The following is a 26,156-nucleotide window of genomic DNA, read 5'->3' as shown; positions in this document are numbered from 1 at the left end:
TTAAGCAACAGGTAACTCAAAATTGCATTAGTTCTTACGCCCAGAGTGTAGCACATTCTCACTCTAGAGCGGTAAAGCAATCCATCTTTCAGTTATTTATTTATTTAAAAATATATGTTTATTGATTTCAGAGAGGAAGGGAGAGGGAGAGATAGAAACATCAATGATGAGAGAGAATCATTGATCGACTGCCTCCTGCACGCCCCACACTGGGGATCCAGCCCGCAACCCAGGCATGAGCCCTGACCAGCAATCAAACCGTGACCTCCAGGTACATAGGTCCACACGCAACCACTGAGCCACGCCAGCCAGGCCAGCATTCCGTCTTTTAAAACTGGGACGGTCAACCTTGGCTGGTGTGGCTCAGTAGGCTGGGTGCTGTTCCATGCACTGAAAGGTTGCCGGTTTGATTCCCAGTCAGGGCACATGCCCAGGTTGCAGGCTCCATCCCAGTAGGGGATGTGCAGGAGGCAGCCAATCCATGTTTCACTCTCACATCCATGTTTCTGTCTCTAAAAATCAATTAAATATAATAAAAAATTAAAACTGGGGTGATCAAAATGATAAAAGGCATAGGATCCGAGCATTGATTGATGCCTTTTTTTAGCTAACGGTGTTAAAGATTGTATGGGGCACCTTTCATAGAAGTATAAAATTCCTAGGTTCCTTGTTCCAAGTGTCCCCTGTTAAATTCAGAAGAGTAAATACTTCTTAGTGACATGGTTTGGTGAACCCAGATGCTCTAACGTTCAGCCAGTTATATAACGTACACTGTAAGCAGTAATGTGGTTACTTACACGTTTGTCATATTAATATTCGTTATCACAGGAATTTATCATTGACACCTGGTCTGTAACTTCATCTGCATATCAGCATTAAGTAAGTTGACGTTTAATTATTGGTATAAGGGGAGCAGTTACCCAGATGACAGCTGACTTCAGTATCCTTTACTGTCCTCTCTTACCTGCCAGGATATTTCACAAGCTGTTTTCTCCTTTTTGTAAGTGATTTTTGTCGCTATAATGAGAAAACCAGAGATTAAGATGTTCCCTCCTAAACCTTGGGGTCGGATTATAACATATCTAATGGAAAACTAATAAGGGATTTGGGAACAAATGTAGCCCTCACCGGTTTGGCTCAGTGGATAGAGCATGGGCCTGGGGACTGAAGGGTCTCGGGTTCGATTCCGGTGAAGGGCATGTACCTTGGTTGCGGGCGCATCCCCAGAAGGAGGTGTGCAGGAGGCAGCTGATCGATGTTTCTCTCTCATCGATGTTTCTGACTCTCTATCCCTCTCCCTTCCTCTCTGTAAACAATCAATAAAATATCTTTTTAAAAAAAAATGTAACAAGTATAAGCAGCCACCCTGCTTCTTATAGGAAGTGTCACAACGTTCATTCTGACCACAAGTGGTCAGGGCCTAGGTTTTGGCCTCATTGGAAAGTTGCCCACCCCCAGAACTGTTCTCACTGTTCTCACCTCACTCCCTGGAACAATCTAACACGTTTAGCGGACTCCTGAGTGACTTAGGGGAGCGGAGGGGAGCCACCATCCCCCTCACGTGGCTCCCTTTGGTTGTCTGAAGGTTTGTCACCTAGATGTTCTCACCGTCCCGTACAGCGCGTTTTTGGAACGTCCAGTAATTTTTTGTATCTCTCTGTGAGTTGTACTTTGTGTCCGTTCACTTGGCAGCTGTTATCTCAAAGCAGCCTTAACCCACAGGCGTCCTTGTGAGGAAAAACGCCTGTGGATGGGTGAGAGGTTTTGGTAAGTGCGGGGTTTGAAAGGAGGCGCGCTGCAGGTGGACAGCCTAGGGCAGTGATGGGCACCCTTTGGAGCTTGGGGTGTCAGACTTCGCCAAAAAACCGAGCATAACTCGGGCAGTGTGTCCCTTTGAGGAAAAAACCGAACTCCAAGACTCTAGTCGCAAACGTTTCATCCTCAGGAGCAGCAAATGGTTCATCCTCGGCCTGCGGCCGCGTGTCATCAGAAATGGCTACGCATGGGGGTGGGGGGAGGGGGGAGAGATCAACCAAAGGACTTGTGTGCATGCATATGAGCCTAACCAATGGTTAAGTTCAACAGGGGGTTGGGGCATCCGTGGGGAGGGGTGTGGGATGGGAATGGGGGGATGAGGACAAATATGTGACACCTTAATCAATAAAGAAATTAAAAAAAAAAAAAAGAAATGGCTTACGCGTGTCAGCGCTGATACGCGTGTCATAGGTCTGCCATCACTGGCCTAGGTACCGATCCCAGCGCCTTCGCTTTCTCGCTGCAGGACCTGGGGCAGGTTTCCTCCCTCTTAAGCCCGATTCCTCGTCTGTAGAAGGAGAGCGATAACCGTGCTGCGGTACAGGTTTCTCCTGAGGGGGCATACGGAGGGCATAGAGCAGTGCGTGAGTTCAGGGCGCAGTCAGAGCGCCTTGGCTGTCACTGCTGCTGTTACCCAGTATTACAGTTACTGCGCATCCTCTCCTTCCCTCCTCTCCGTGCTAGTGCCTTTGCTGTTTTTGAAGGCTTGGTGATTAAGTGCGAGACAGGCTTGGAGATGTCATAGTTTATTTTGTTTCCAACACGAAACCCGTGTCCAGGGTTGGCGGCAGTCGTCCGTTTAGCACGTGTAACAGACGAACACGTTTCTCCCTGAACCCCAGACCGTGTTCCTTCTGAACGTCTCAGAGGGGGTTGCATACCCTCCATCATCAAAGCCTCGAGTCTTTAGAACGCCAGCGTGCCTCACAAAAAGCCCGGTGTCTCTGTTGCCACCACAACCTGACACCAGCGGGTTGGAAACCGCGGAGAGCCTGCGGCACGCCGTCAGAGCCTGCAAGGCCCGTCACAGAGTTTCTTGTAAGTCGCATGTAGACAGCGACGCCAGGAACCAGTCTGGCTGAGAAAACTTAAAAAGTCTTTTTTTCTTCCTCTTCATCTTTCTCTTCAAAAAGGACCTAATTGGTTGCCTCCGGGAAGATTGAGTGCAGAGATGAGCTCTTCATTTTAACGACGTTTACACAGGAATGTGCTGTTTTCTGTGAGGGTGGGCGGGTGTTGGGTATTATTTTGATATTTTTTTAATTGACTTCAGAGAGGAAGGGAGAGGGAGAGAGAGAGAAACATCAGTGACGAGAGAGAATCATCAGTCGCCTGCCTCCTGCACACTCGCTACTGGGGACCGAGCCCACAACCCGGGCCTGTGCCCTGACCAGGAACCAGATCGTGACCTCCTAGTTCAGTGGTCGGCAAACCGCGGCTCGGGAGCCACATGCGGCTCTTTGGCCCCTTGAGTGCGGCTCTTCCACAAAATACCACGGCCTGGGCGAGTCTATCTTGAAGAAGTGGCGTTATAAGAAGTTTAAGTTTAGAAAATGTGGCTCTCAAAAGAAATGTTAATCGTTGTACGGTTGATATTTGGCTCTGTTGACTAATGAGTTTGCCGACCACTGGGCTAGTTTCATAAGTGGGTGCTCTACCGCTGAGCCACACCGGCCGGGTTCTATATTACTTCATCACTATTTGGGGGTTACTATCTAAAGAGGATTTAAAATCATATTTCCTGTCCTCTTCCCCTTTTTGTTCATAGTTGCACCGTCTTTTCTCCATGTCTACTCTAGGAAACAATATAGTCATTGTATATGTGCTTGTCAGCATTGAACCCGGCCAGTGCCTTATTGTGTTGGACAACGATTGGACTTTAGTTTGAGAAGAGGAAGAGCTAAAGATTTATTTTCATATCAAATCCACCAGGGACCTTACATGCTGTCACATTTATTACAGCCCAAAAACCGTTTTATTTTTAGGTAGCGACTTCTGGAACATTAGCGTAAATCTGGTCCCGTCCTTTTCCTCGTGTTTAAGTCCCCGTTACATCTGGTGGTTTTTGACCGTCCCACTGCTGTCTAAAAAGCAGAGCCCCATGTGGTCGTGTTGTCTTTACCTTAGTCACGTGAGACACTTGACTATGGTTCTGGGTCTCACATTCGGTTTGTTTTTCTTTGGAGCTTTACTGGAAACCAAACACGATTGCGTACAAGCTGCAGAAGGGGAAGTTGGCAAGAATTAGCTGCTTTCTGTTTGGTCTGTCTGAGGCAGCTGACCTTTTGGAAGGAAATCGCTGCTCTTTGCTTCTTCCTGTAACAGTGAAACAGCATAGACACAGAAGCCGTTATCCTGGCTGGTGTCTCGGGCGAAAGCGCTGTTCGCGTACGGATGGGAGTTTTTCAGTGCACCTGTTGCATGTTGTAGGGACAGTCACTCGAGTTCGTGGTGCTTAGCTGTGTGTAGACATCCCGGCAGATACAGAGCCAGAGAGAATCTGTCTCTGGAAAAAGTAGTTTGTTTTAGCAAAAGCAGTTGTATTTTCTTGCCAAGTGCCCGTGTGAATGCTGCGGTAAAAGTTACTTTGTGCACAGGTTTAATTCTTGTTAATGTTGAAGGTCCTGATATCATTATTATTTCTTATACTGGGTAACCTTTTTGTCACCAAGAGGCCGAACATGTTGACTTTCTAAGACATGGTGAGCCCCGATTTAAATGTCATTTCGTCTCAGAATTAGAATCAGCTGCCGGCCACCTGCTACCCCATTGCTGGACCCACGTTTCTGCAGGACTTGTTTGATTTAAACACGGTGAGCATCGCTCTCCACACATGGGCGTTTTCCTCAGAAAGCTGCCGTCCGTCCGACTTCACAAATGGAGCCTCATCCAGTGAGCAAACAAAGGAACTAGCTGATGAGGCATTTCTCTCTCAACAGACACGATTTTAGTTTTCCATTTATTTTAACCAAAACATGGTTAGGTTCACTTTCTATTTTTGTGTGTGTGTGTGTGTGTGTGTGTGTTTAAAGGATTTACATTCAAATAACGGTCTGTTGGCAAGAATGAAGTAGATCCTGATTATGGTGAACACAGAGAATGAAGCTACCTGAAGTGGGGGGAGGGACCCAGGAAATGCTACCTTCTTCTGCGCTCCGTTTGGGCTCGGTGGGTCCGTGTTCTGTTCCCGGGTCCTTTGGTCTCTCTCCCAGGTTTGCTGCTGGCTGTTGGGTGAGCGCTGGTGTGGATGCACATAACAGTGTGAAGCTTAACCCAGGGGGCATGACCTCCGGGCTCCCTTAGCCAGGGTGCCCCACCGCGCTGCCTTTCTGTGCCTGGAATCCGGCCTGAGCCGTCCAACCTGACTGAGACAGGGAAGGGTCCAAGAGGGAACGCAAACCTTGCTGTGGCTGTACGCGCAGGTTCTGGGCACAAACTAGGTTGATGTCGACAAAACAGGATGGAGCCCCCCAGTGCCGCTGGCCTTTGAGTAGGAGCCAATTTAGGAACCACTGGCTAAGGCCTTCTGGGATCTGGTCTTGTAACGCTAGCCTTCCGGAGGCCTTGAATTGTTACCCTTAAGCTATCAAGGGCCTTCTCGTGTGCCAGCTGTGTTCAGGTGTGTCACCACGGGTAAGGGGAATGTCGTTTTGAAAAAGGAGTTTTTAGAGAGAGTGGAAGGGAGGGGACGAGACAGAGAGAGAAACATGGATGTGAGAGAAACACATCTATTGGTTGGCTCCCCCATGTGCCCCGCCGGGCGGAGGTGGGGTGGTCAATCCTGCAACCGAGGTAGGTTCCCTCGATCGGAATCAAACCCAAGACCCTTGAGTCGATGCTCTAAACACTGAGCAAACGCAGCCAGGGCACAGCCAATGTTTTCAGTTACCTGGAAAGTGGTAGTGATGTAGTTTCTTCCCAAGTGGGTTTTCAGAGTTGCTAAATGGATCTCAACACAGAGAGAATGAGAACGCCTCACGCTGCGGGCCACTGTGGCAGGAGGGAGCGCGGCCTGTAGGACAGCATCCTCCCGCCTGCAGCACGGAGTCTGAGAAGTCCTGATGTTTATGTACCGCCAGGGGTCATTTCCAGACGAGAGCAAGCCTCTGCTCTAATTGCTTTTATTTTTTTCCCTTTGATTTTGAAAAAAATTTAAAATTACTGAAAAATTGAAAGAATGGAACAATGAACACTCATACACTATGCCTAGACGGAACAATTGTTAACAGTTGTTACATGTAGGTAGCACCTCTCTCTCCCTCTCCCCCCCCTTTTTTTTTTAAAATATATTTTATTGATTTTTTACAGAGAGGAAGAGAGAGGGATAGAGAGTCAGAAACATCGATGAGAGAGAAACATCGATCAGCCGCCTCCCGCACCCCCCCCCCCCCCCACTGGGGATGTGCTCGCAACCAAGGTACATGCCCTTGACCGGAATCGAACCTGGGACCCTTGAGTCCGAAGGCCGACGCTCTATCCACTGAGCCAAACCGGTTTTGGCCCTCTCCCCTTTTGAAAGTAAGTCGCAGACATCATGACTTGACCCTTAAATTCTTGAGTATGTATCTACCAAGAACAAGGTCATTCTATATAAACTCAATGCCATGATCACTCTCAAGAACTGTAACATTGATACAATAATATCCAATATATAGGCCATGTTAAAATGTAATTAAGCCCAACTGGTGTGGCTCAGTGGTTGTGTGTTGATCTATGAAGCAGGAGGTCACAGTTCAATTCCCGGTTCCCAGTGAGGTTCGATTCCCCGTCAGGGCACATGCCCAGGTTGTGGCTCAATCCCCAGTGGGGGCATGCAGGAGGCAGCTGATCAATAATTCTCTCTCATCATTGATGTTTCTATCTTACTCTTCCTCTCCCTTCCTCTCTAAAAGCAATAAAAATGTATTTTTAAAAAATGTAATTAAATTTTTAAATTGTCCCAGTAATGTCCTTTAGAACTGTGATATGGGTTTTTTTAAAACTATGTTCTAGGTAGTTATCATGTTTTTTTAGTCTCCTTTAATCTAGGACAGTTCCCCATTTTTCTGTCTCTCATACGAGTCTCACAATTTGTATTCATCTGATTGTTTATTCATGAGTAGAGGTGAAACATTTAGTTTGTGTGTTCTTTTCAGTGCATCACACCTGGAGGCATAAAATGTCCGTTTGTCCCGTGATCGGGGATGTTTGATTACTTGGTTAGGGTGTTGTCCACCAGCTTTTTCCACTGAATACATACCTTTTCCCCTCTGTGAATAATAAGTAATATGTGAGGCAATACTCTGACACTGTGTGACTATCCTGTTCTCCAACAAGTATCACCTAATCGTTTTAGCAGCTATGATGATCCTTGTCTGAGTCCACTCTCTTTATTTATGGGCTTGTGTGTGCTGAGCCAAGTTATATTTAGGTGACAGTTTTAAATATATGCTAACCCACTGATTAAGACTTGATCTTTATATTTAGCAAATAGCTGCCCTCCCTCCTCCTTCAGACCTCCCTCCCCCATTCTACCTCCTCCCCTTTTTCTCTTCTTCCCAAAATAATATGTAATCATTTGGCTGTGACGTAAAGATTTATGCCTGATTGTCTTCCCAGAATATTATCATCTCTACGTTGCCTGGGCAAATTTTTCCTTGTTTATATTTTTACGAGCCAAATACTTTTATTCCTTCTGTTCTCGTCCCATCTGTTTAATAATCTGATTTTGTTAGAGAACTGCCTTCCTGATTGCTTATAAAGTAGTGTTTAGAAAAAAAAAATTTTAAAGAGCAGATGGCTCTGGTATTGACCTACTTCTGCATGGGAAAGTTTTACTATAACCTTCTTACTTGATGTTAGGCCAATTTTAATATGAACAAGGCCTTAATCCTTTATTGCTACTATTCAATATTTTTCTGTCCCTCCAAGTTCCTACTACTGGGTAACCATCACCACTGCATACATGTAATCATTGATATTGGCACAACCAGGGAGCTTGCTGTTTATAATCTTTCCAAAGTCCTTTAGTCTTTAAAGGGCACTGATCTGATTAACAGTGTTGAATCCTGGTTCCTCGCCTCATACTTTTCAGATCAGAAGCCTTTGCCCAAATCAGAGCTTCGCAATGTTAGGTTTCTTTTTTTTTTTTTTTTTTTTTTTTTTTTTTTTTTTTTTTTTTAATTTCTTTATTGATTAAGGTGTCACATATTTGTCCTCATCCCCCCATTCCCATCCCACCCCTCTCCCCACGCATGCCCCAATCCCCTGTTGAACTTAACCGTTGGATAGGCTTATATGCATGCATACAGGTCCTTTGGTTGAACTCTCCCCCTCCCCCCACCCTCCCCCTACCCTCCCCTATCCTCCCTCTGAGGCCCGATAGTCCGATCGATGCCTCCTTGCTTCTGGTTCTGTTCTTGTTCCTCAGTCTATGTTGTTCATCATTTCCCCTAGATGAGCGAGATCATATGTCACTAGATATATACTAATAAGCACTGAATGTGAGACGAGCAATAATAGTTATGCTGACAGGCAAATGAATCAGTCTGTAGCGAGCTTCCCCTTGGACCAACAGTTCTTTTGAGACTCAATTTCAATGTCCAGTAGTTCCTTATGTGTACATGTCAGCACTGACCTCCCAGCTCTGGATGGTGGACAAATGGCGGTAACGGAGGTCCGACTCCCTCTGGTTTGGTCTCGGCCGAACCCAGGGGCACGGCGTCACCCGGACTAAGGGGCACGTGGCCTCACCCATACCCAAGGGGCGCGTGGTCTCACCTGGGCCTGGGACCCAGCCTCACCCGGATGGATCCAGGGGCACACGGCCTCACCCGGACCCAGGCTCTGGCTTCACCCGGACCCAGGGACACTTGGCCTCTCCCAGACCCAGGGCCACTTGGGCTCACCCGGGCCTAGGTGCACGAGGCCTCATCTGGATCCAGGGACACAGGGTCGCACCCGGACCCAGGGATGCTTGGCCTCTCCCAGACCCAGGGCCACTTGGGCTCACCCGGACCTAGGTGCACGAGGCCTCATCTGGATCCAGGGACACATGGTCGCACCCGGACCCAGGGACGCTTGGCCTCTCCCAGACCCAGGGCCACTTGGGCTCACCCGGGCCTAGGTGCACAAGGCCTCACCCGGATCCAGGGACACATGGTCTCACCCGGACCCAGGGACGCTTGGCCTCTCCCAGACCCAGGGCCACTTGGGCTCACCCGGGCCTAGGTGCACGAGGCCTCATCCGGATCCAGGGACACATGGTCGCACCCGGACCCAGGGACGCTTGTCCTCTCCCAGACCCAGGGCCACTTGGGCTCACCCGGGCCTAGGTGCACGAGGCCTCACCCGGATCCAGGGACACATGGTCTCACCCGGACACAGGGACGCTTGGCCTCTCCCAGACCCAGGGCCACTTGGGCTCACCCGGACCTAGGTGCACGAGGCCTCATCTGGATCCAGGGACACATGGTCGCACCCGGACCCAGGGACGCTTGGCCTCTCCCAGACCCAGGGCCACTTGGGCTCACCCGGACCTAGGTGCACGAGGCCTCATCCGGATCCAGGGACGCATGGTCTCACCCGGACCCAGGGACGCTTGGCCTCTCCCAGACCCAGGGCCACTTGGGCTCACCCGGGCCTAGGTGCACGAGGCCTCATCTGGATCCAGGGACACATGGTCTCACCCGGACCCAGGGACGCTTGGCCTCTCCCAGACCCAGGGCCACTTGGGCTCACCCGGGCCTAGGTGCACGAGGCCTCACCCGGATCCAGGGACACATGGTCTCACCCGGACACAGGGACGCTTGGCCTCTCCTAGACCCAGGGCCACTTGGGCTCACCCGGGCCTAGGTGCACGAGGCCTCACCCGGATCCAGGGACGCATGGTCTCACCCGGACCCAGGGACACTTGGCCTCTCCCAGACCCAGGGCCACTTGGGCTCACCCGGGCCTAGGTGCACGAGGCCTCATCCGGATCCAGGGACGCATGGTCTCACCCGGACCCAGGGACGATTGGCCTCTCCCAGACCCAGGGCCACTTGGGCTCACCCGGGCCTAGGTGCACGAGGCCTCACCCGGATCCAGGGACACATGGTCTCACCCGGACCCAGGGACGCTTGGCCTCTCCCAGACCCAGGGCCACTTGGGCTCACCCGGGCCCAGGTGCACGAGGCCTCATCCGGATCCAGGGACGCATGGTCTCACCCGGACCCAGGGACGCTTGGCCTCTCCCAGACCCAGGGCCACTTGGGCTCACCCGGGCCTAGATGCGCGAGGCCTCAACTGGATCTATTGACCCCTGGCCTCACTCGGACCCAGGGGAGCGCGGCCTCCCCCAGACCCAGGGGCGCTTGGCACCTCCGCAAGAGTCCCGCCTCTCCCCGCAGGCATCTGGGTCTCCCACCGGTCCCCAGAAGCTGGATTTCAGTGTGATGGAGAGCTAATCTCCCCTAGGTTTGGAACAAAAGCCCCTTTCCCCCGCCACCAACCAGACCCACGCGCCTCCACACCTCATCCCCTCCGATTTCGCTGGTTTCCTCTTCCCTCTTAGCTATAAATCTACCATTCAGCCATCTCTCCTGTAGTTCTGGATGGCAGAGGCTCTGTCCTCCATTCGTGCCCCTGAAATTGCTGTGTGCGGTGGAGTTCGCAGTTCCTTTGTTCAACTTAGCCGCCTTCTTGATTCTCCTCTGTCAAATGGCTTAGAGGGCTTGAATGTAAGATGAGAACTCCTAAGAATCCTCCAAATCGGTGTTGGCGGCCTCCGGGGCCTCGAGGATCTCACTGCGCAGTTCGGCCAGGTCGGTGGCGCGGATGCGCCCCTCCTGCAGAAAGATGGTCTCTTCCTTCACAGAGAGCTGCTGCGCCGAGTCCGCGGCCGCCGCCACAGCAGCTGCTGCGGCGCCCACAAGCCCATGGCCCCGGCTGCGGTGCTGACTGAGAGGAGCAGCCGCCCGGTCTGGGGAGACGCGAGCAGCAGTCACCACCCTCACTAGTCCATGTTCCAGTTGTATTTCCGAAACTGCCATGTGAGGCAACACATCAGCCTTCACCTCCGCCGTCATCTTTTTCAATTCCCCGATTTGTTCTTCTTAATCTCTTGAATTCAGTCAACTCTACTGAGGTCTAGTGGCGCCGGGAGGTGCACGGAGAGGGCGCCCGGGCCTCCGTCCGTTGTGCGGGGCGCGCGGCCCGCGGAACCAGGCGCGCGGGGGCCTCGCGGCGGGGATGGGCGCTGGGCGGCCGCCGGGCTCCGGAAGCCGCTGCCGCCGCGGCGTCCCCAGTGCCCCGGGCCGGGCGGCCTGCGGGGGCGGCGCAGTTGCGAAACTGAGTGAGTATCTACAGTTAAGTCTTGATTGTTGTTGGTGTCACTAGGAGGAATTGTCCTCCAGGCCAATTGTCCATGAGGACCCTCTTTGTCTATATAGGAAGAGTTGCTGTGCAGGAGACATGAGGCTCCTGTGTCTGTGTCCCTCTGTATTCCTTGCAAACACCTCTGAGAGAAACGCGCCCTGGAGTTTCGCCCGCTGCCTGGAACTGGGTTTCAATGTAGTTGGAACTGGGTCTCAGCGCAGTCTGGCGCCTTTGTCTCCTTCCCAGCAGGGCCATTCAGTGGCGCAGGCAACAGTCCCTCCTCTGCGCGCCCTCCCGTGTGCGCCTCTGGAGCCGCCGCTCCTCTGTGCCTCTGCCCCACAGGCCAAATTCATTCCCCCAGCATGTGCCTGGCTTCCCAGGGTTTCGCCCGGAACTGGGGTTCAGTGCAGTCAGAACTGGGGTTCAGCGCGGTCCGGAGCCCTTGTCTCCTTCCCGCTAGGGCAGTTCAGTGGCGCAGGCAACAGTCCGTCCTTTGCGCCCCTTCCTGCGCGCGCCTCTGGAGCTCTGCCTTCCGCCGCTCCTCTGTGCCTACGCCCCACAGCCCAGATTCATTCCCCCAGCCTGCGCCTGGCTTCCCAGGGTTTCGCCCGGAACGGGGTTCAGTGCAGTCGGAGCCGGCGCTCAGCGCAATCCGGAGCCTTTATCTCCTTCCTGCCAGTGAACGCCGGCCAGGCCGTCAGCCGCCCCTTCCTCTCCGGCTCTATCCTCCCCGCAGGCGCGTGTGCTCGTGTCTCCGTCCGTTTCTCCATACCTCAGGCTTTTGCGGCTCCCCCGACTGTCCCCGTGGCCTTCTCCTTCTCCCCAGCTGTGGGCATTTCAGTCCGCCAGCTTTCCTGTGGTTCTGGACGATGACCGTTCTGACCTCTAGTTGTATTTTTGAAATTGTTGTGCCCGGCTGCGGGTTAGGTGTTTAACCTATGGCGCCATCTTGGTTTCTCTCAATGTTAGGTTTCTTATTCTAATCTCTTACACTTCTTCTTTCTTTCAATTATGAAATATAGCAACATACAGAAAAGTACATGAAATAACATGACCAACCACCACAAGTCCTCAAGACAAAGGGAGCATGGTAGAGGGGGAGAAGGACAGCCTCGCGGGCCAGACTGCCCGTATGCCGGTGCCCCTCAGAAGTATGGGATCTGGAGCAAATACTTCACCCCGAAAAGAAACCTGTCCCCATTAAAAGTCACTCCCTGTTACCCCAGCTCTTGGCAACCACCGATCTACTGTGTCCCTGTGGGTTTCCCTATTCTGGACATTTCATATAAACGGAATTTATAATATGTGGCCTTTTATGTCTGGCTTCTTTCGCTTAGCGTCATGTTGTCAAAGTTCATCCATGTTGTAGTGCGTGTCAGTACTTTATTCCTTCTTATGTCTGAATAAGATTCCATTTTATCCGTTCTATGTTTCCATTCATATTCATGTTACTCCTTCTTCTGTCGATGGACCTTTGGGTTATTTCTGCTTTTTGGCTGTTTATGAATGATGCTGCTCTGGACGTTTGTGCACAAGCTTTTGCAGACATGTCTTCAGTTCTCTTAGGCACATAACCGGGAGTGGAACTGCTGGGTCCTATGGAAATCCCATGTTTCACCTTTTGGAGAATTTCCAGCTTGCTTTCCAAAGTTGCACCATTTTACAATCCTGTTTAATTTGCTGACTCGGTTCTGTCATCTATAAAGTGGGGATTATAATAGCGCTGACCTCCCAGGGTTTTGTGAGGATTAAGTGAGTAGGTTCAGAGAAGCACTTACAGTAATAAATAATATAGTAGGTGTTCTGAATGTGGTAAATCTGATGGTGGATAATAACACTAATAAATGTTATTTTAATTCATTTTCCCATCTTATTTCTAAAATTATGCTTATTGGATGAATCAAAAAATGTGTTGCTAATAATTCATACTCTAATTAGTAGGAGTCAGATTGTCCTTGGGAAGAACAGGATTTTTAAATTATTTTTCTGGAGTTTAGTCACAGCAGGTCATTTCATTCAACGTTGTTCCATTCTGACATGGAGGCGAGATCCCATACGGACGGAACTCTTGTTTCCATCGTTAGCCGGTGGTAAAACTGGTTTCACTGTACATCGTTTTGCTTAAAGTCGCAGAGCCTGTCGGTGACATTAAGTGAGGACTCACTGTACTTAGGGCAGTCTTGTTCTTGGGACAGCACCTGTCACCTCTCACTCTCTCATTCAGAGGCGAGACGGGAGCAGCCCTCCCAGTGCCTTTCCCTACTGAGGTGACAGCCATTATGTTTGAACTTGAACTTAGAGACTGGGATGGGATGGGATGGGATGGGATGGGGTGGTGGTTGTGGTGGGATGGAGGATAGGAATTATAAAATGCTTTATTTATTAATTATTTTATCCTCACCTGAGGCTATTTTTTTCCTTTGCTTTTCAGAAAGAGTGGAAGGAAGGGAGACAGAGATAGAGAGAAAAACATGGATGCGAGAGAGATAAATCAACCCTTCACCTCCTGCTGGCGCCAATACAAGGGGGGTGGGGTGAGGTGGGGGTAGTGGCAGGGAGCGAACCCGTGCTCGCCCCGACACTGTAACCCCTGAGAAACACTGGCCAGGGGTATAAAATGCTTTAAATTATGCCCATAGCCCTGGCCGGTGTGGCTCAGTTCCTTGAGCGTTGTCCTGGGCATCAAAAGGTTGACGGTTTGATTTCCAGTCAAGACACATGCCCAAATTTATGGGTTCGATCCCTGGTTGGGGTGTGTGGGGAAGGCAGCCAATCAGTCTCTCTCTCTCTCTCTCTCTCTCTCTCTCTCTCTCTCTAATTAAAAAATTTTAATATATTTTATTGATTTTTTACAGAGAGGAAGGGAGAGGGATAGAGAGTTAGAAACATCAATGAGAGAGAAACATCAATGAGCTGCCTCCTGCACACCTCCTACTGGGGATGTGCCCGCAACCAAGGTACATGTCCTTGACCAAAATCGAACCTGGGACCCTTCAGTCTGCAGGCCAACGCTCTATCCACTGAGCCAAACCGGTTAGGGCTCTAATTAATTTTTAAAAACATATTAAGGACATAAATTAGACACATACATCCAGCAGACCAAATCCCTGCACACATTTTATGCCTCCCACTCCCATCCCAAGCTGGAATTCAGTCACTCAGTTGGCCCATTTGCATCGGGACCCTTCTGTTGTCATGCGCCCCACACATCTCTTAGCCCAGAGCTTAGCTATGGCATGACTTTGGCCACAGCGTTCCAGAAGAATTCAGAGACCGTGATATTTTTTCCTTACAAAGTTTTATGCTTTATTTTTAAAAGGGAAAGCATCTAATAAAACGGTATTTATTATTGAGACAAAATTATCCCTAAATCCCAGCCACTCATATAATTTATTTGTTAGTGGGCATTTATTTTTATGGTTTTCAATAAGCCTGTATCATTATGAGCTATTAAACTTTGAGACCTTTTTTAACAACCGCCTGAGGGTCCGCGTTATTTGGCACTCCCGAGACGCATCCAGAAATATAACGTGGGTGTAGACAGCTTACGCTTTCAGAAAGTACAACATTCTGCATCCAGAACCGTGTTGGGTTGTTGGGAACGCTTATGAACACTAAGTGCAACTAAGTAACGCTCACATAGTTCTCATCTTCGGCTAAAAATAAGATTGTGAATCCATTTCCCAGTCTTTAGAGAAGCCCCTGTGATGACTTACCGAAGACACAAACCACTTCCCTTGTCAGAACATCACGCATTGACGAGGGAGGGAGCTGCCCGTAAATAAGCAGAAGAGGGAGTGCATTGAGGCCAGGGGGGTGCAGTCGCCGCCCGTGAGGAGCCGCCAGACGGGCGAGAAAGGGCGGAGGATCAGCTTATGCAGGTGTAGGTGTCGCCTGGTAACGGGTGTGGCGAGTGTCGACATGCACGCAGAAAAGCACTAATGCTTAGAGACTAGGTTTTGTTGATACGATTGGGGAAAGTGGTGGCATTTTTTCCTCCCTCAACCACATATTTTAAATGATTACGTCATAATCTCAGTGAAGGCAACCCATATTCCATGCATATATAATTTTTAGTTAAAAAAGTAAAAATGATTCTGTATTTTGTGTATTTTTTATTTTACATTTTTTTACTACTCACAGGCAAAACCTACTTTCGCTATCAAAGAATTTTCATGTAGTGGAATTAAAGTACACTGTATTTATCAAAATAAGTTGGTTGCCACCTTATATTTTCCAGCTATTATTCTTCAAGTGGCATTTTAGAAAGTAACTATTATATTTAGAGCCATAAATATATTCTGACAAATGCTAACAGCTCAGCATCCCACTATTTGATAAAAACTAAAAACTAATATAAAACACAAGACAAGCCCTAGTTGGGTTGTTCAGTGGTTAGAGCATCGGACTGAAGGGTGGCCGGTTTGATTCCATCAAGGGCATGTACCTCGGTTGCAGGCTCGATCCCCAGCCCCGGGTCATGGTGCGTACAGGAGGCAACCAATCGATGTGTCTCTCTCACATCGATATTTCACTCTCTCTGTCTCTTGCCCTCCCTTCCACTCTCTCTAAAAATCAATAGAAAAATATATCCTTGGGTGAGGATTAACAACAACAACAAAACCCACACACAAAAAAACCCACGAGACAAAATGAATGTATGACATCTATATAGTACCCCTACATGTGTGGCATATCACCATGGTCTTTCTTAAAACAATAATAGGCCCTGGCCAGTGTGCTCAGTGGTTAGAGCATCAACCCATGCACCAAAGGGCACATATCTCAGTTGCAGGCTGGATCCCCTGCCCCGGTTGGGCATGTGCGGGAGGCAACCAATCGATGTATCTCTCTTACATCGATATTTATCTGATATTTCTCTCTCTCCCTCCCTTCCTTCCACTCTCTCTAAAGAAAAAAAAAAATCAATGGAAAAAATATCCTCAGGTAAGGATTAACAAAAACAATAATAGACTCCTGGAATATGCTCTGACAGCAGGACATGTGAAATATTTGCCAAATATTTGGTGTGTATGTAACCACTCAACAAGTGTTTATTGACTACTTGCCATGTCAAGCCACTGTGCTAGGCACTGCACTGGGGACACAGAAGTGAATAACTGTGTCCTTTTCACTTACCATCCTTCAGAGTTCAGTGGGGAGGATAGACAAAAATTAACGGAAACTAAAAGGAAAAATGACAAATTGTGGCAAATGTCATTAAGGAACAAATAGACCATTGTAAATAGAGACTCGTCCAAATTGTAAAATCATCCCCGTTATAAAATTTGTTTCAGTTTCTTGCCTGGGTATTTCATACTGATAATCTTGTTCCATAATAACTTTGAAAAGAGCTTATGGATTTGACCAAATTGTGTGTATACATTTATTTATGCAACAAAAAAAATGTACTGATTGCTCATGTGCCAGGCACTGTTCTAGGCCCAAGAGAAGAAGCAGTGGACAAAACAAAGTCATTGTGTTTGTGGTGACTTCTCCCTGGTAGGGAGACAGTAGACAAATATGGGAGAAATGTCAGGAAGTGATCAATGACATAAAGAAAATAGACGGGGGGTAGTGAGCAGACGGTTATGTTACTTGGGTGGATTGAGAAGGAGTCTCTGAGGAGAGAAACGTTTTCCTTCTTTTGTCTCTTGGGTGAGTTCCGTTAATGAATGCAGGATGCGAGGTTGCTTTTCTGTCCGTTGGTATCGTTCACTGGTCACTACAGGAGCCATGGTGAGGTCTCTCCAGTTCCCTTCACTAAAAGATATTAAAACCTGCATCCTTTTCTTCATCCTTTTTTCTTCTATATGTGTAAATGCCTACGCTCCTTCCTTCGTCCATCCACCCACCGATCCCTTTACCTTTTATCCAGAAAACATGCTTTGGTGTCTATTCCAAGTTTCCAAAATCTTGGGACATGATTTATTTGATTAAAAATTACATTGTACAATTAAATGTCTTCCAGATGTTTGATTATAACGTGGAGGGAGCTCTTCTATCCAAGAGTCTCTCTCCTAGTAAACTCCGAGCCATTGAAATGTGATGTCTTGAGTGATCGTAGTGATCTCAGCCGTCATCCCCCAAAGCTCTAAATAAACCTGCACACCGCTCAAGTGTCCTATAGCATTGCACAAGTCTAAAATAGGTAGCTGGCACCCTCCCCACACCTCGCTGTTGGCCAACTGACTCGTCCCATAAATAGCTCAGTGTTACACTATTGGATAACGATAACTAACAGAGATGGGATTTTTGTTCCCTGACACAGTCGTGTAGTCTCTGGTATTCGACAAAAGCAAGCTCTAATTCACTGGACCCTAACTATAACAGCTCTTGGGAGAATTGTGCCAATCAATAGCCAGATTGTTTTGGATGGGATTAAAGATATCCCTGCCTTATACCAAAGTCTTCATTACGGATCAGTGTTAGAGCAAGGTTCCGTGTTAGTCCCTTGTGTGGACATGAAAGTAATGTTACCACTGCAGTCAGGTGAAGCCCAGAGAGTATCTGCCAAATGAATTTAAAATTCTCAGGTGGGTCTGAGAAGGCATCTTGGTCGTCTTATAAGACCGTTTTTCTGAAATCAAGAGCATATTTTAAAAACCTGCCCACTATTGGAATATAATGGTTCTTGTTTCTGACTCTTAGCTGGAATGTATTGTTTTTATGTCGGAAAGATTTTTAAAGGCTATAATTTAACAGAACATTGCTTCGTAAATTCCTTAGCAATCGCTCAGAAGGTGAACCTTGGGATGTTTTTCCAATAAAGTTGTGCCCTTTGTGTGCAAAGCATTGTTGCTTAGGTAACTAGCCATAACACATAGGGTCCAACCCATGCTTTAGATATTTTCACTTTCCTTTTACTGGGTCTTTTTTCAAAAATGGCAGAATGTTTATTGTAATTCTTAAAAGTCAAAATAAGAATCTAAAACAAGTGATTTTTTTTAAAAAAAAATCCCCATGCTAATTATGTATCATTACTATTCAGATGCTGCTTACTGTTGCTTCAAGTTCGGAACAAAAGTAAAGAAAATGTCTGTGATACCAAAGCTATAGGCAGTTCTCCCCCTGATGCTCCCTTTGCACTTTTGCTTCTAGGACCTCAGTGTATTGGACAGTCAGAGCTTTATGGGCCCACTTAGATACCTTCCCATGGCCACACGGAACACCTACATCTTGAAAACATTGTAACGCTAAAATTCAGTTCAAGAACCCTGATCCACCAGAAAGGGCTTAAAAAGCAATTATCTTTAGCTTTTATAACTACATTAATATTTACTCTAGTGGACTTAAAAGGGGGAGAAAAAAACACCCACCCAAACCACCGATTGTTTGTTTAGCAGATTGTAAACATGGCCGTGTGGATCCAGGCCCAGCAGCTGCAAGGAGATGCCCTCCATCAGATGCAAGCCTTGTACGGCCAGCATTTCCCCATCGAGGTGCGCCATTACTTATCCCAGTGGATCGAAAGCCAGCCTTGGTAAGTGAGCCGGCGTTGCTCCATCATATTTCGTGAAGCACAAGCATATTCAAATTTGGAAAGATAACACGATGGGGACTCCAAAACTTACACCTCCAAAAAAAAAAAAAAAAATCCTGACCCATGAAGAGGTATTTAGCACCATCTGAAATTTTAGAAAGATAGAATGACTCTTAGGATTTTAAAAATAGGATATCTTCCACCCGGCTGGCAGGACTCAGTGGTTGAGCGTTGACCTATGAGGTCACAGGTTGTGTGTGGGCTCAATCCCCAGTGTGGGGCATGCAGGAGGAAGCCGATCAATGATTCTCTCTCATCATTGATGTTTCTGTCTCTCTCCCTCTCCCTTCCTCTCTGAAATCAATTTAAAAATATTTTTAAAAAAATAGGATATCTTCTCTTTAATAGTATATTCTGGCTAAGAACATTTGAGCACTGCAGCTAGTAAAAACCAATGAACCAGTGTTTTGAGTGCCTATAGGGTGCCTAGCAGAGTCGTAGGTAGTAGAGTTCATATGAAAAAATTAAAAATCTTTGTCCACATAGAATTCAGTGCTGAATGGGACAGATAAGGTATGTCCATTCACATAATTTTTTAAAAAATGTATTGTTAACAAATTTAACAATGGAGAGACATTGGTGTTTTTAAATTTATATGTAAATTATATATACACATAAAGACTAAAAGACGATACACCAAAGTATTGACAATAATTGTATCTTGATGGCAGATTTAATAAGCATGTTTATTTTTCTTGTTTTCCAAATTACTCTTTATTATATATTGGGGGGGGGGGAGGGGATTGTTTTTAAACTCTTTTAGAATTAGTACAATGCAGCCAACTGATAAGGAGCATTTTTCATTGATACTGTTGCACGCCAGGCAGCAGGATGCCTGCTGCTCTGCTCAGGGCCTGGAGCAGTTTGTTTGTCACCAGCCTGTCAGTCTGATCTGACAGACTCATCCTCTGCTTCAGGCCTGCATCATTGCGGGTGGCGGGTGGCGGGTGGCGGGTGGCGTGGCTGCTCTGACAGAGCCCGGGGGGAGGCGGCGGGGAGACGGCCTTTACGCTACTGTTGGAGGAGGGCTGTATCCCTGGCAGTAACACTGCCTTGGTATAGTCGCAATTGTGTATTAGTAGCAAATGTCTCTCCAGAAACTAGAGAGCACCAGGAAGGCAATTTTCTAGGCAATTAAAAAAAAATCTCAGCCTCCGTGTAATTAAGTGAGAAAAAAGAGAGCTAAATGTGAGCATGTCAACTGCACCTTGCTTAGTGCTTTTCCATTTCCTTTTCTTTTTTAATGATCTTGAGGAGTTCAGAAAAACATTAATAGGAAGTTTCTGTTTATTCAAAATTTCATTTGATAGTTTCCATGTCGTCTTCTTACTGAGCAAATGTTAAAAGACTTTTGTTGATATTAAAGGAAATCTGAATTTTATTTAGTTAAAAAAAATTTTCCCAATGACAGTGACATACAATATTATAGTCGTTTCAGGTATGCAACATAGTTATTAGACATTTATTTAACTTATGAAGTTGTAGCTCCCATAACTCTAGAATTTTCCTTAGTTTGGGTTTTCTTAAGAATATAAAGATTTTAGCCTGGCTGGCATGGCTCAGTGGTTGAACGTTGACCGATGAACCAGGAGATCACAATTCGATTAGGGCACGTGCCCAGGTTGCGGGCTCGGTCCCCAGTGGGGGACGTGCAGGAGGCAGCCAATCAATGATTCTCTCTCATCATTGATGTTTCTATCTCCCCCTCTCCCTTCATTTCTGAAATCAATAAAAATATTTTTTTAAAAGAGTATAAAGATTTTAATAAAAATGTCCAGTTCTTCATGTTTACGGTAAGAAAATATTTTTGGGGGGAGGTGACTGGGGGGAAGAAACAGAGAATTAAGTACAAGGACCAGTACTTGTTCTCCATGAGTTTTGCTCTGAGACAGGATCTTCTCAAGAATGAATGCCTTCCTGGGACGAGGAGCGTTATTGCCAGTTGACACAGGGGTGCATGCTGGGCCGCCATTCCTTCCTCCCAGGCTTTTATTTAATATCTATTTTATTTAGCCCATGGAGCATGCACATTGAACATTTGACTTTCTCTACTGCCTCCTCCAAGTGCATATTTCAGCATATCGTTCGATGAAGTCCGTAGTCAGTGTGTGGTACTCCTGCTCGTGCCTCTGTCTGAAATTAGTTGCTAACTGACATTACGGGGTTCGAGATGACAGCACTTCGGAGCCAGCACCAGATCTCCTGGTTGGCTTTAGACCTGAGCAACAGTAATGGAATATCATTTCAGCCTGATAGCTGTTTGGTTTCTCCAGTGAGCTGAGTAATTAAGTTCTGCCAAATAGCAACCGTTGCCTTAAATTGTTTAAAACAGGAGAGCGTCCGGGAGGGGGGTTGAGAATGGGGGACGGAGAGAGGGAGGAAGGGAGGCCATCCAAACCCTGTCACCAGTTACCTGGCTCTGCGTGAAGGCAGCGTCTCTGGTTCCCTGGGGGAGTTAGGGTTGCCTGCAGCCCCCAAGCCTGCGACTTGTGTGAATACTCACGGGAAGAGTCTGTCCGAAGGAATCATTTCCGAGGCTTCTTAGAAACAGCAATAAATGTTGTCTCACCTGTCTTCAGAAAATACTTCATGTGAAATTAGCAACATATAGAACCAGTCGGGGGTGGGGGGAAAAGTAGAACATTCTCGACATTGTGTCCCTTACCACCCGTGAAGGGGTGACTATAAATAGGAAATTATCAGGGCCCTATTTCCTTCAGGGTACACAAAGCCCTTTCCTCTCCCTTCGTTCCCAGCAGAGAGCATCAGCACCGGAGCAAGTGTAGGAGGAAGGAGAAAGGGCAGTACATTGTAAAAAGAAAAGAAAAGAAGAAAATAGACTCCTAAACAGTCCACTCAGGCAGTTAGTGGGTTAGGATTAGATTCATGGAGGCATCTAGTCAGTTTGAATGGAACTCCCCTAAAGTTTGCCGTGAGCTTTATGCCGAAATCTCTTTAGCCAAAGACAAGGTGTGATGTGTTGAGGCTGCATTTATATAGGCTCATGTGCATGTATGTATACATATGTATGTAATTTTTTTCCCCTAGGGACTCAATAGATCTTGATAATCCACAGGAGAACATTAAGGCCACCCAGCTCCTGGAGGGCCTGGTGCAGGAGCTGCAGAAGAAGGCGGAGCACCAAGTGGGGGAAGATGGGTTCTTGCTGAAGATCAAGCTGGGGCACTACGCCACGCAGCTCCAGGTGGGTGTGAGCGCCGGTCACCGCCGTCTTCCCGAGGCGGGGCTCCTCCTTCGTGTAGCACTTCCTCTAGAGAGTTTCTTTCTCTTCAACCCGGCGTTGTCCAGTTGCCTGCATAAAGCTCTTGTTGTTTATTGTCATGGTTGTCGCTCTTTTTAAACTTTGTATCTGAAAACGATTTCAAGTTTACAAAAAGTTGCAAGGTTGATACAAAGACCCCCCTTGTTAACATTTGCTTTATCATATGCTCTCCACATACACGCATTTTTTTGGTCACTTGAGAGTTAGTTGTACACATCATGTCCCCCTGCCCTAAGCACTTCAGCGTCCCTTTCCTAAGAATTAGGCACCTTCTCTTACATCGTTGTCGTCCGGTTAGCACCGTCAGTAAACGGTGCGTGGATAGAACACCCTTAGGTAACTTTACGTCTGTCTTCCCATCTTGTCAGATGACTTGATGCCCTTTAGGGCACTTTTTCCCACTCCAGTCCAGGATCCAGTCCAAGGTCACATCTTGCATCTAGTCATCATGTCTCTTTAATTGCCTCTCATCTGGAACTGTTTCTCAGCCTTTCTTTGTCTTTTTGCTACACTGACACTCTGAAGTAATTGAGCTCCTCTACTTTTTAAAAGATAAAACGTATCTCACGTGGGGTTTGTGTGGCGTTTCCTCATGATTAGATTCAGGTTACACAACCCGGATCAGCACTCTGAGTGCTGTGTCCTTCTCACGGGATCACATCTGGAGACGTACAACGTCCATCTCCCCGTCGTTGGTGGAGTAATTTTGATTGCCCAGCAAAGTGGTGTCCAGGTTCTCCTCTGAGGTGGCCTTTTTGGAGTTTATTTATCCATTTATCCTTTTTGGAGTTTATGTCCAAGAAGGATGCCCTAGTACTTTGGGCAGATTAGGGTACTCTTCCCTTCTTATTTAGGGTTTTTAATGTGCTTTCCTTGTCCCCCATGGATACTGGAGGAGCAGCATATCTCATGATTACACCGTCGTGTCTCTAGGAGTCTCCTCCAAGGTGGGGTTAGGCCCAGAGCATGGAGTGGGACCAAGTGATTGTCTGCTCTTGGGTTCTTTCAGAACACGTACGACCGCTGCCCCATGGAGCTGGTCCGCTGCATCCGGCACATTCTGTACAACGAGCAGAGGCTGGTCCGCGAAGCCAACAACGTGAGTGTCCGCTGGGTGTGGGGAGAGGAGTTGGGAAACACCATCTTGCCCACTTCCCTCTGGACCCCGTTTTTCATGATGACTCGGGGCGCACCTATCAGTGTCTCTATAATCAGAGCCTCGTCCTAGAGGAAATAGAAGACCGTACTCTGGTCTTAACTGATTGATAGCCTTGATGAGCTTGCAGCCACAAAACAATGTGCACAGGTGTGAAGTGATTCAACCCCAAATGGATCATTTTTTCAGTAGAGTCATGTCTCTATTCAGGTGACACTTCTGCCCGCCTTCTCTCAGCCAGCGGGTGAAGGAATGGATCCGACCAGGCCACGTAGATGCCTGGATCCACAAAGCCCTTGTGGACGCCTCCCCTGTACCTTCACTTTGGGGTCTCCAGGATGACCCCTGGGAGAGGTTCCCCCGATTCCCTCTCCCCTCAGTCACAAGTAGGTCTTGAATGAGAACAAAGACAATGTGTGTTCACCTGCCTGTTCCACACTCTGTCCCCAGGGGTCACCATCCATAGTAGGAAAACCCAGGTAACTTAGAAGGCAATTAGATGGGCCGTGGTTGGGATACTCCGGTGGAGGCCAGAGCTGCACTAGGAGTTCCTCCTGTGTTTTAGGAAGACGCCATGGCCCGCCAGCTCCCCCTTTCCTCCTCTCTTCCCACTCTACACCGATTCTCACAAAGGACGCTTGCAATTCCGAGGACTCAAAATGAAGCTTTTGGGGTTTCATCCCCGTGATAGGTGCTGGCTGACCCCTTGCGTTAAGGCCTGAGGTGGCCTCCCGTACTCACTGCCCAGCTCACTGCTGCCTGCACTCTGCCCCCGATCTGTGTCCAGGGTGCCTCTCCAGCGGGAAGTCTTGCCGACATCATGTCCCAGAAACACCTTCAGATCAACCAGACCTTCGAGGAGCTGCGGCTGGTCACGCAGGACACCGAGAACGAACTGAAGAAGCTGCAGCAGACTCAAGAGTACTTCATCATCCAGTATCAGGAGAGCCTGAGGATCCAGGGTGAGGCGGGAGCGGGGGCTGGAAGAAGCTCAGGTCCTGTCGGGAGCGAACCAGCTGGCTTTCTCTGGAGTACCGGGGCACCGTTAGCGCCGGGAAGGGGAGGCCTGGGAAGGGGAGAAGGCAAAGTCTTGCCTTCGGAGAGGATGGATCTCACTCAGGCTTCCCATACCCAGCCAGCCCCGGGTCTTGAGGAAGGCGCGCCCAGTCCGGTAATCAGCACCCAGGCGGTGGTTTGTATGTTATCAGTGTAGCTTTACTCTCTGAGCAGGGCCCGTATAAGGGCTGAGGACTGTGTTTCTGGTGACAGACTTCTCATGCTCTGCACAGCCATTCAGAGAGGCCATCCTGGGGCGGGCACATCAGTGCCCGTAGACAACGGCCCCCTTCCTGGTGGGAATCCAGCCTGGTACTCTGGGTACAGAGAACGTCAGGGTCAGTCCGGAGGCTGTGGAGCCTCAACAGCACCCTCTGTTGCCCTGTGGGAGCCTGGCAATGTGGCAGCGGTTTCCTCTCCCCGCTTGCGTGCCCCGCTCAGCCTCAGAGAAGCTTTGCTCCACCAACCAGCCATTCAGAAACACACACATGCACATGCAGTGTGCTCGTCTAACACCATGCGTGTGGGCGCCATCCTATAACCATATCGATATTATTTATTAACTGTGTCTTCCCCACTAGCATGTAAATTCTTTGAGCAGGGACTGCGTCTTGCATCTCTGTACCCTGAGGCCAGCACATTGCCTGAGTCACAGTAGATGTGGAATAGATGTTGGTGGGGTGATTCTAGCATGTCTTCTTCCCATCTGCTTCCATACCTGACTGGCCCCGGCGCGGTGGGGGGGGGGGGGGGGAGCGCACTTCCTAGGTGAGGGAACAGGGTAGCCACGCTATTAGTTCTCTCCCAGGCCGTGGACTGGTTACCACATCGATTATCCTGTTCTTGGGTTTTCTGTTTCCTATGTATGGGTTTGGGTTTGGATTCTGGTTTGGATTCGTACCCATCATGCAATGTCCGTTCACTCTCACTTATCAAGTTCACCATCAGAAACACAGACTATTGATCTGTTGTGCAGGGAAGGCTCAGTTCCCTCCAGTGGAGCAGACAATTGCCCCACATCGCCTGGCGTCCTTCCCAGAAACCTCTGCAAATTGCCAGGAGGAGAAACTAACTGGGTCACTCGCATAGGGAGGCTGGACCAGGTGTGGGGACACCACCGCCTGCCGCCCTGTGGTGGCAGGACTCCTGAGGCGGCGCCCAGGCGACCCTGCTGCGTTCCCTGCGGGACGATGCTCTTCCTGCTCAGGCCCCTGCAGTGAGCTGGGAGCCATGTCTCCGAATTCCCTCCTCGTCTGGGCTCTTCCTGGCGGTCTAGAGTTGCTTTGGTCCGTCCCAGCTCTGTGACCTTGGGGCAGGGCCTAGGTCAGCGTGACATGGCCCTCAGAGGCCTGCCAGGAGCTGGACCAAGACATGCTGATGCTCACATCTTCTTGACTCGGCCCGAGGAAGGACCCTGGGGAGTTCCAAATGGCTACTGGCTGCGCATAGTCACCCCAGAATTTAGGATAGCGGTTCCCTTGGGGGGGATGGATCGCAAGCTGTGGAGGTGGGCAGGTGGCTTTAGTTGGGAAATGTTTGGTTTCTGAAGCTGGGTTATGAAGCCACAGGTGTTTCTATGTGATTCTTTCTACCTTCCCTCTGTCTTAAGTATTTCATAACTGATATTGTTAAGAGGGTAACTATGCCTCCCTGACTCCCTATTCCTGCATTGCTGAGCTTCCTAACGCTAATATGGAGAGAGCTGCCTCCTTTTCCTGAGAGAATCTTGCTACTTTTTTTTTCTTAACTTATTTAATTTATTTTAAATCCCCACCTGAGGACAGAGAGAGAGAGAGCGAGCATGGAGCATTTGCCTTCTTTGGGTGCCCTGGCTGCTGGGTGCACCAGATGGCGCTCAACCAACTGAGCCCCTGCAGGAGGCGCGCTTCTTGCTGCTTTTGTGTAGGCCCCTCCCTCCCTCTCTTCTTTCTCCTCCATCTTCTCTCTCTCCTCTTCCTGTTGGTCAG

At 48.5% G+C, this 26,156-nt stretch overlaps 1 protein-coding gene across 5 annotated transcripts in view; it reads left to right on the top strand.

Moving 5' to 3' along the window:
* Window positions 1–26,156, top strand: part of STAT5B (signal transducer and activator of transcription 5B) — a 65,496-nt gene that overhangs the window by 23,200 nt on the left and 16,140 nt on the right. For 2 of the 5 annotated variants that reach the window (XM_054709272.1, XM_054709274.1), the window contains exons 2-5: window positions 18,495–18,634; window positions 21,743–21,899; window positions 22,987–23,076; window positions 23,921–24,095. In XM_054709272.1, the coding sequence (XP_054565247.1) occupies window positions 18,507–18,634; window positions 21,743–21,899; window positions 22,987–23,076; window positions 23,921–24,095 (550 nt within the window). In that variant the 5' untranslated portion in view covers window positions 18,495–18,506. The remainder of the gene's footprint in view (window positions 1–18,494; window positions 18,635–21,742; window positions 21,900–22,986; window positions 23,077–23,920; window positions 24,096–26,156) is intronic. The other 3 variants (XM_054709271.1, XM_054709275.1, XM_054709273.1) reach the window with 2 other exon arrangements.

The sequence above is a fragment of the Eptesicus fuscus genome, chromosome 20 (genome assembly GCF_027574615.1).
Source record: "Eptesicus fuscus isolate TK198812 chromosome 20, DD_ASM_mEF_20220401, whole genome shotgun sequence".
NCBI classification, from domain to species: Eukaryota; Metazoa; Chordata; class Mammalia; order Chiroptera; family Vespertilionidae; genus Eptesicus; species Eptesicus fuscus.
This window is presented reverse-complemented; position numbering and strand designations above follow the sequence as displayed.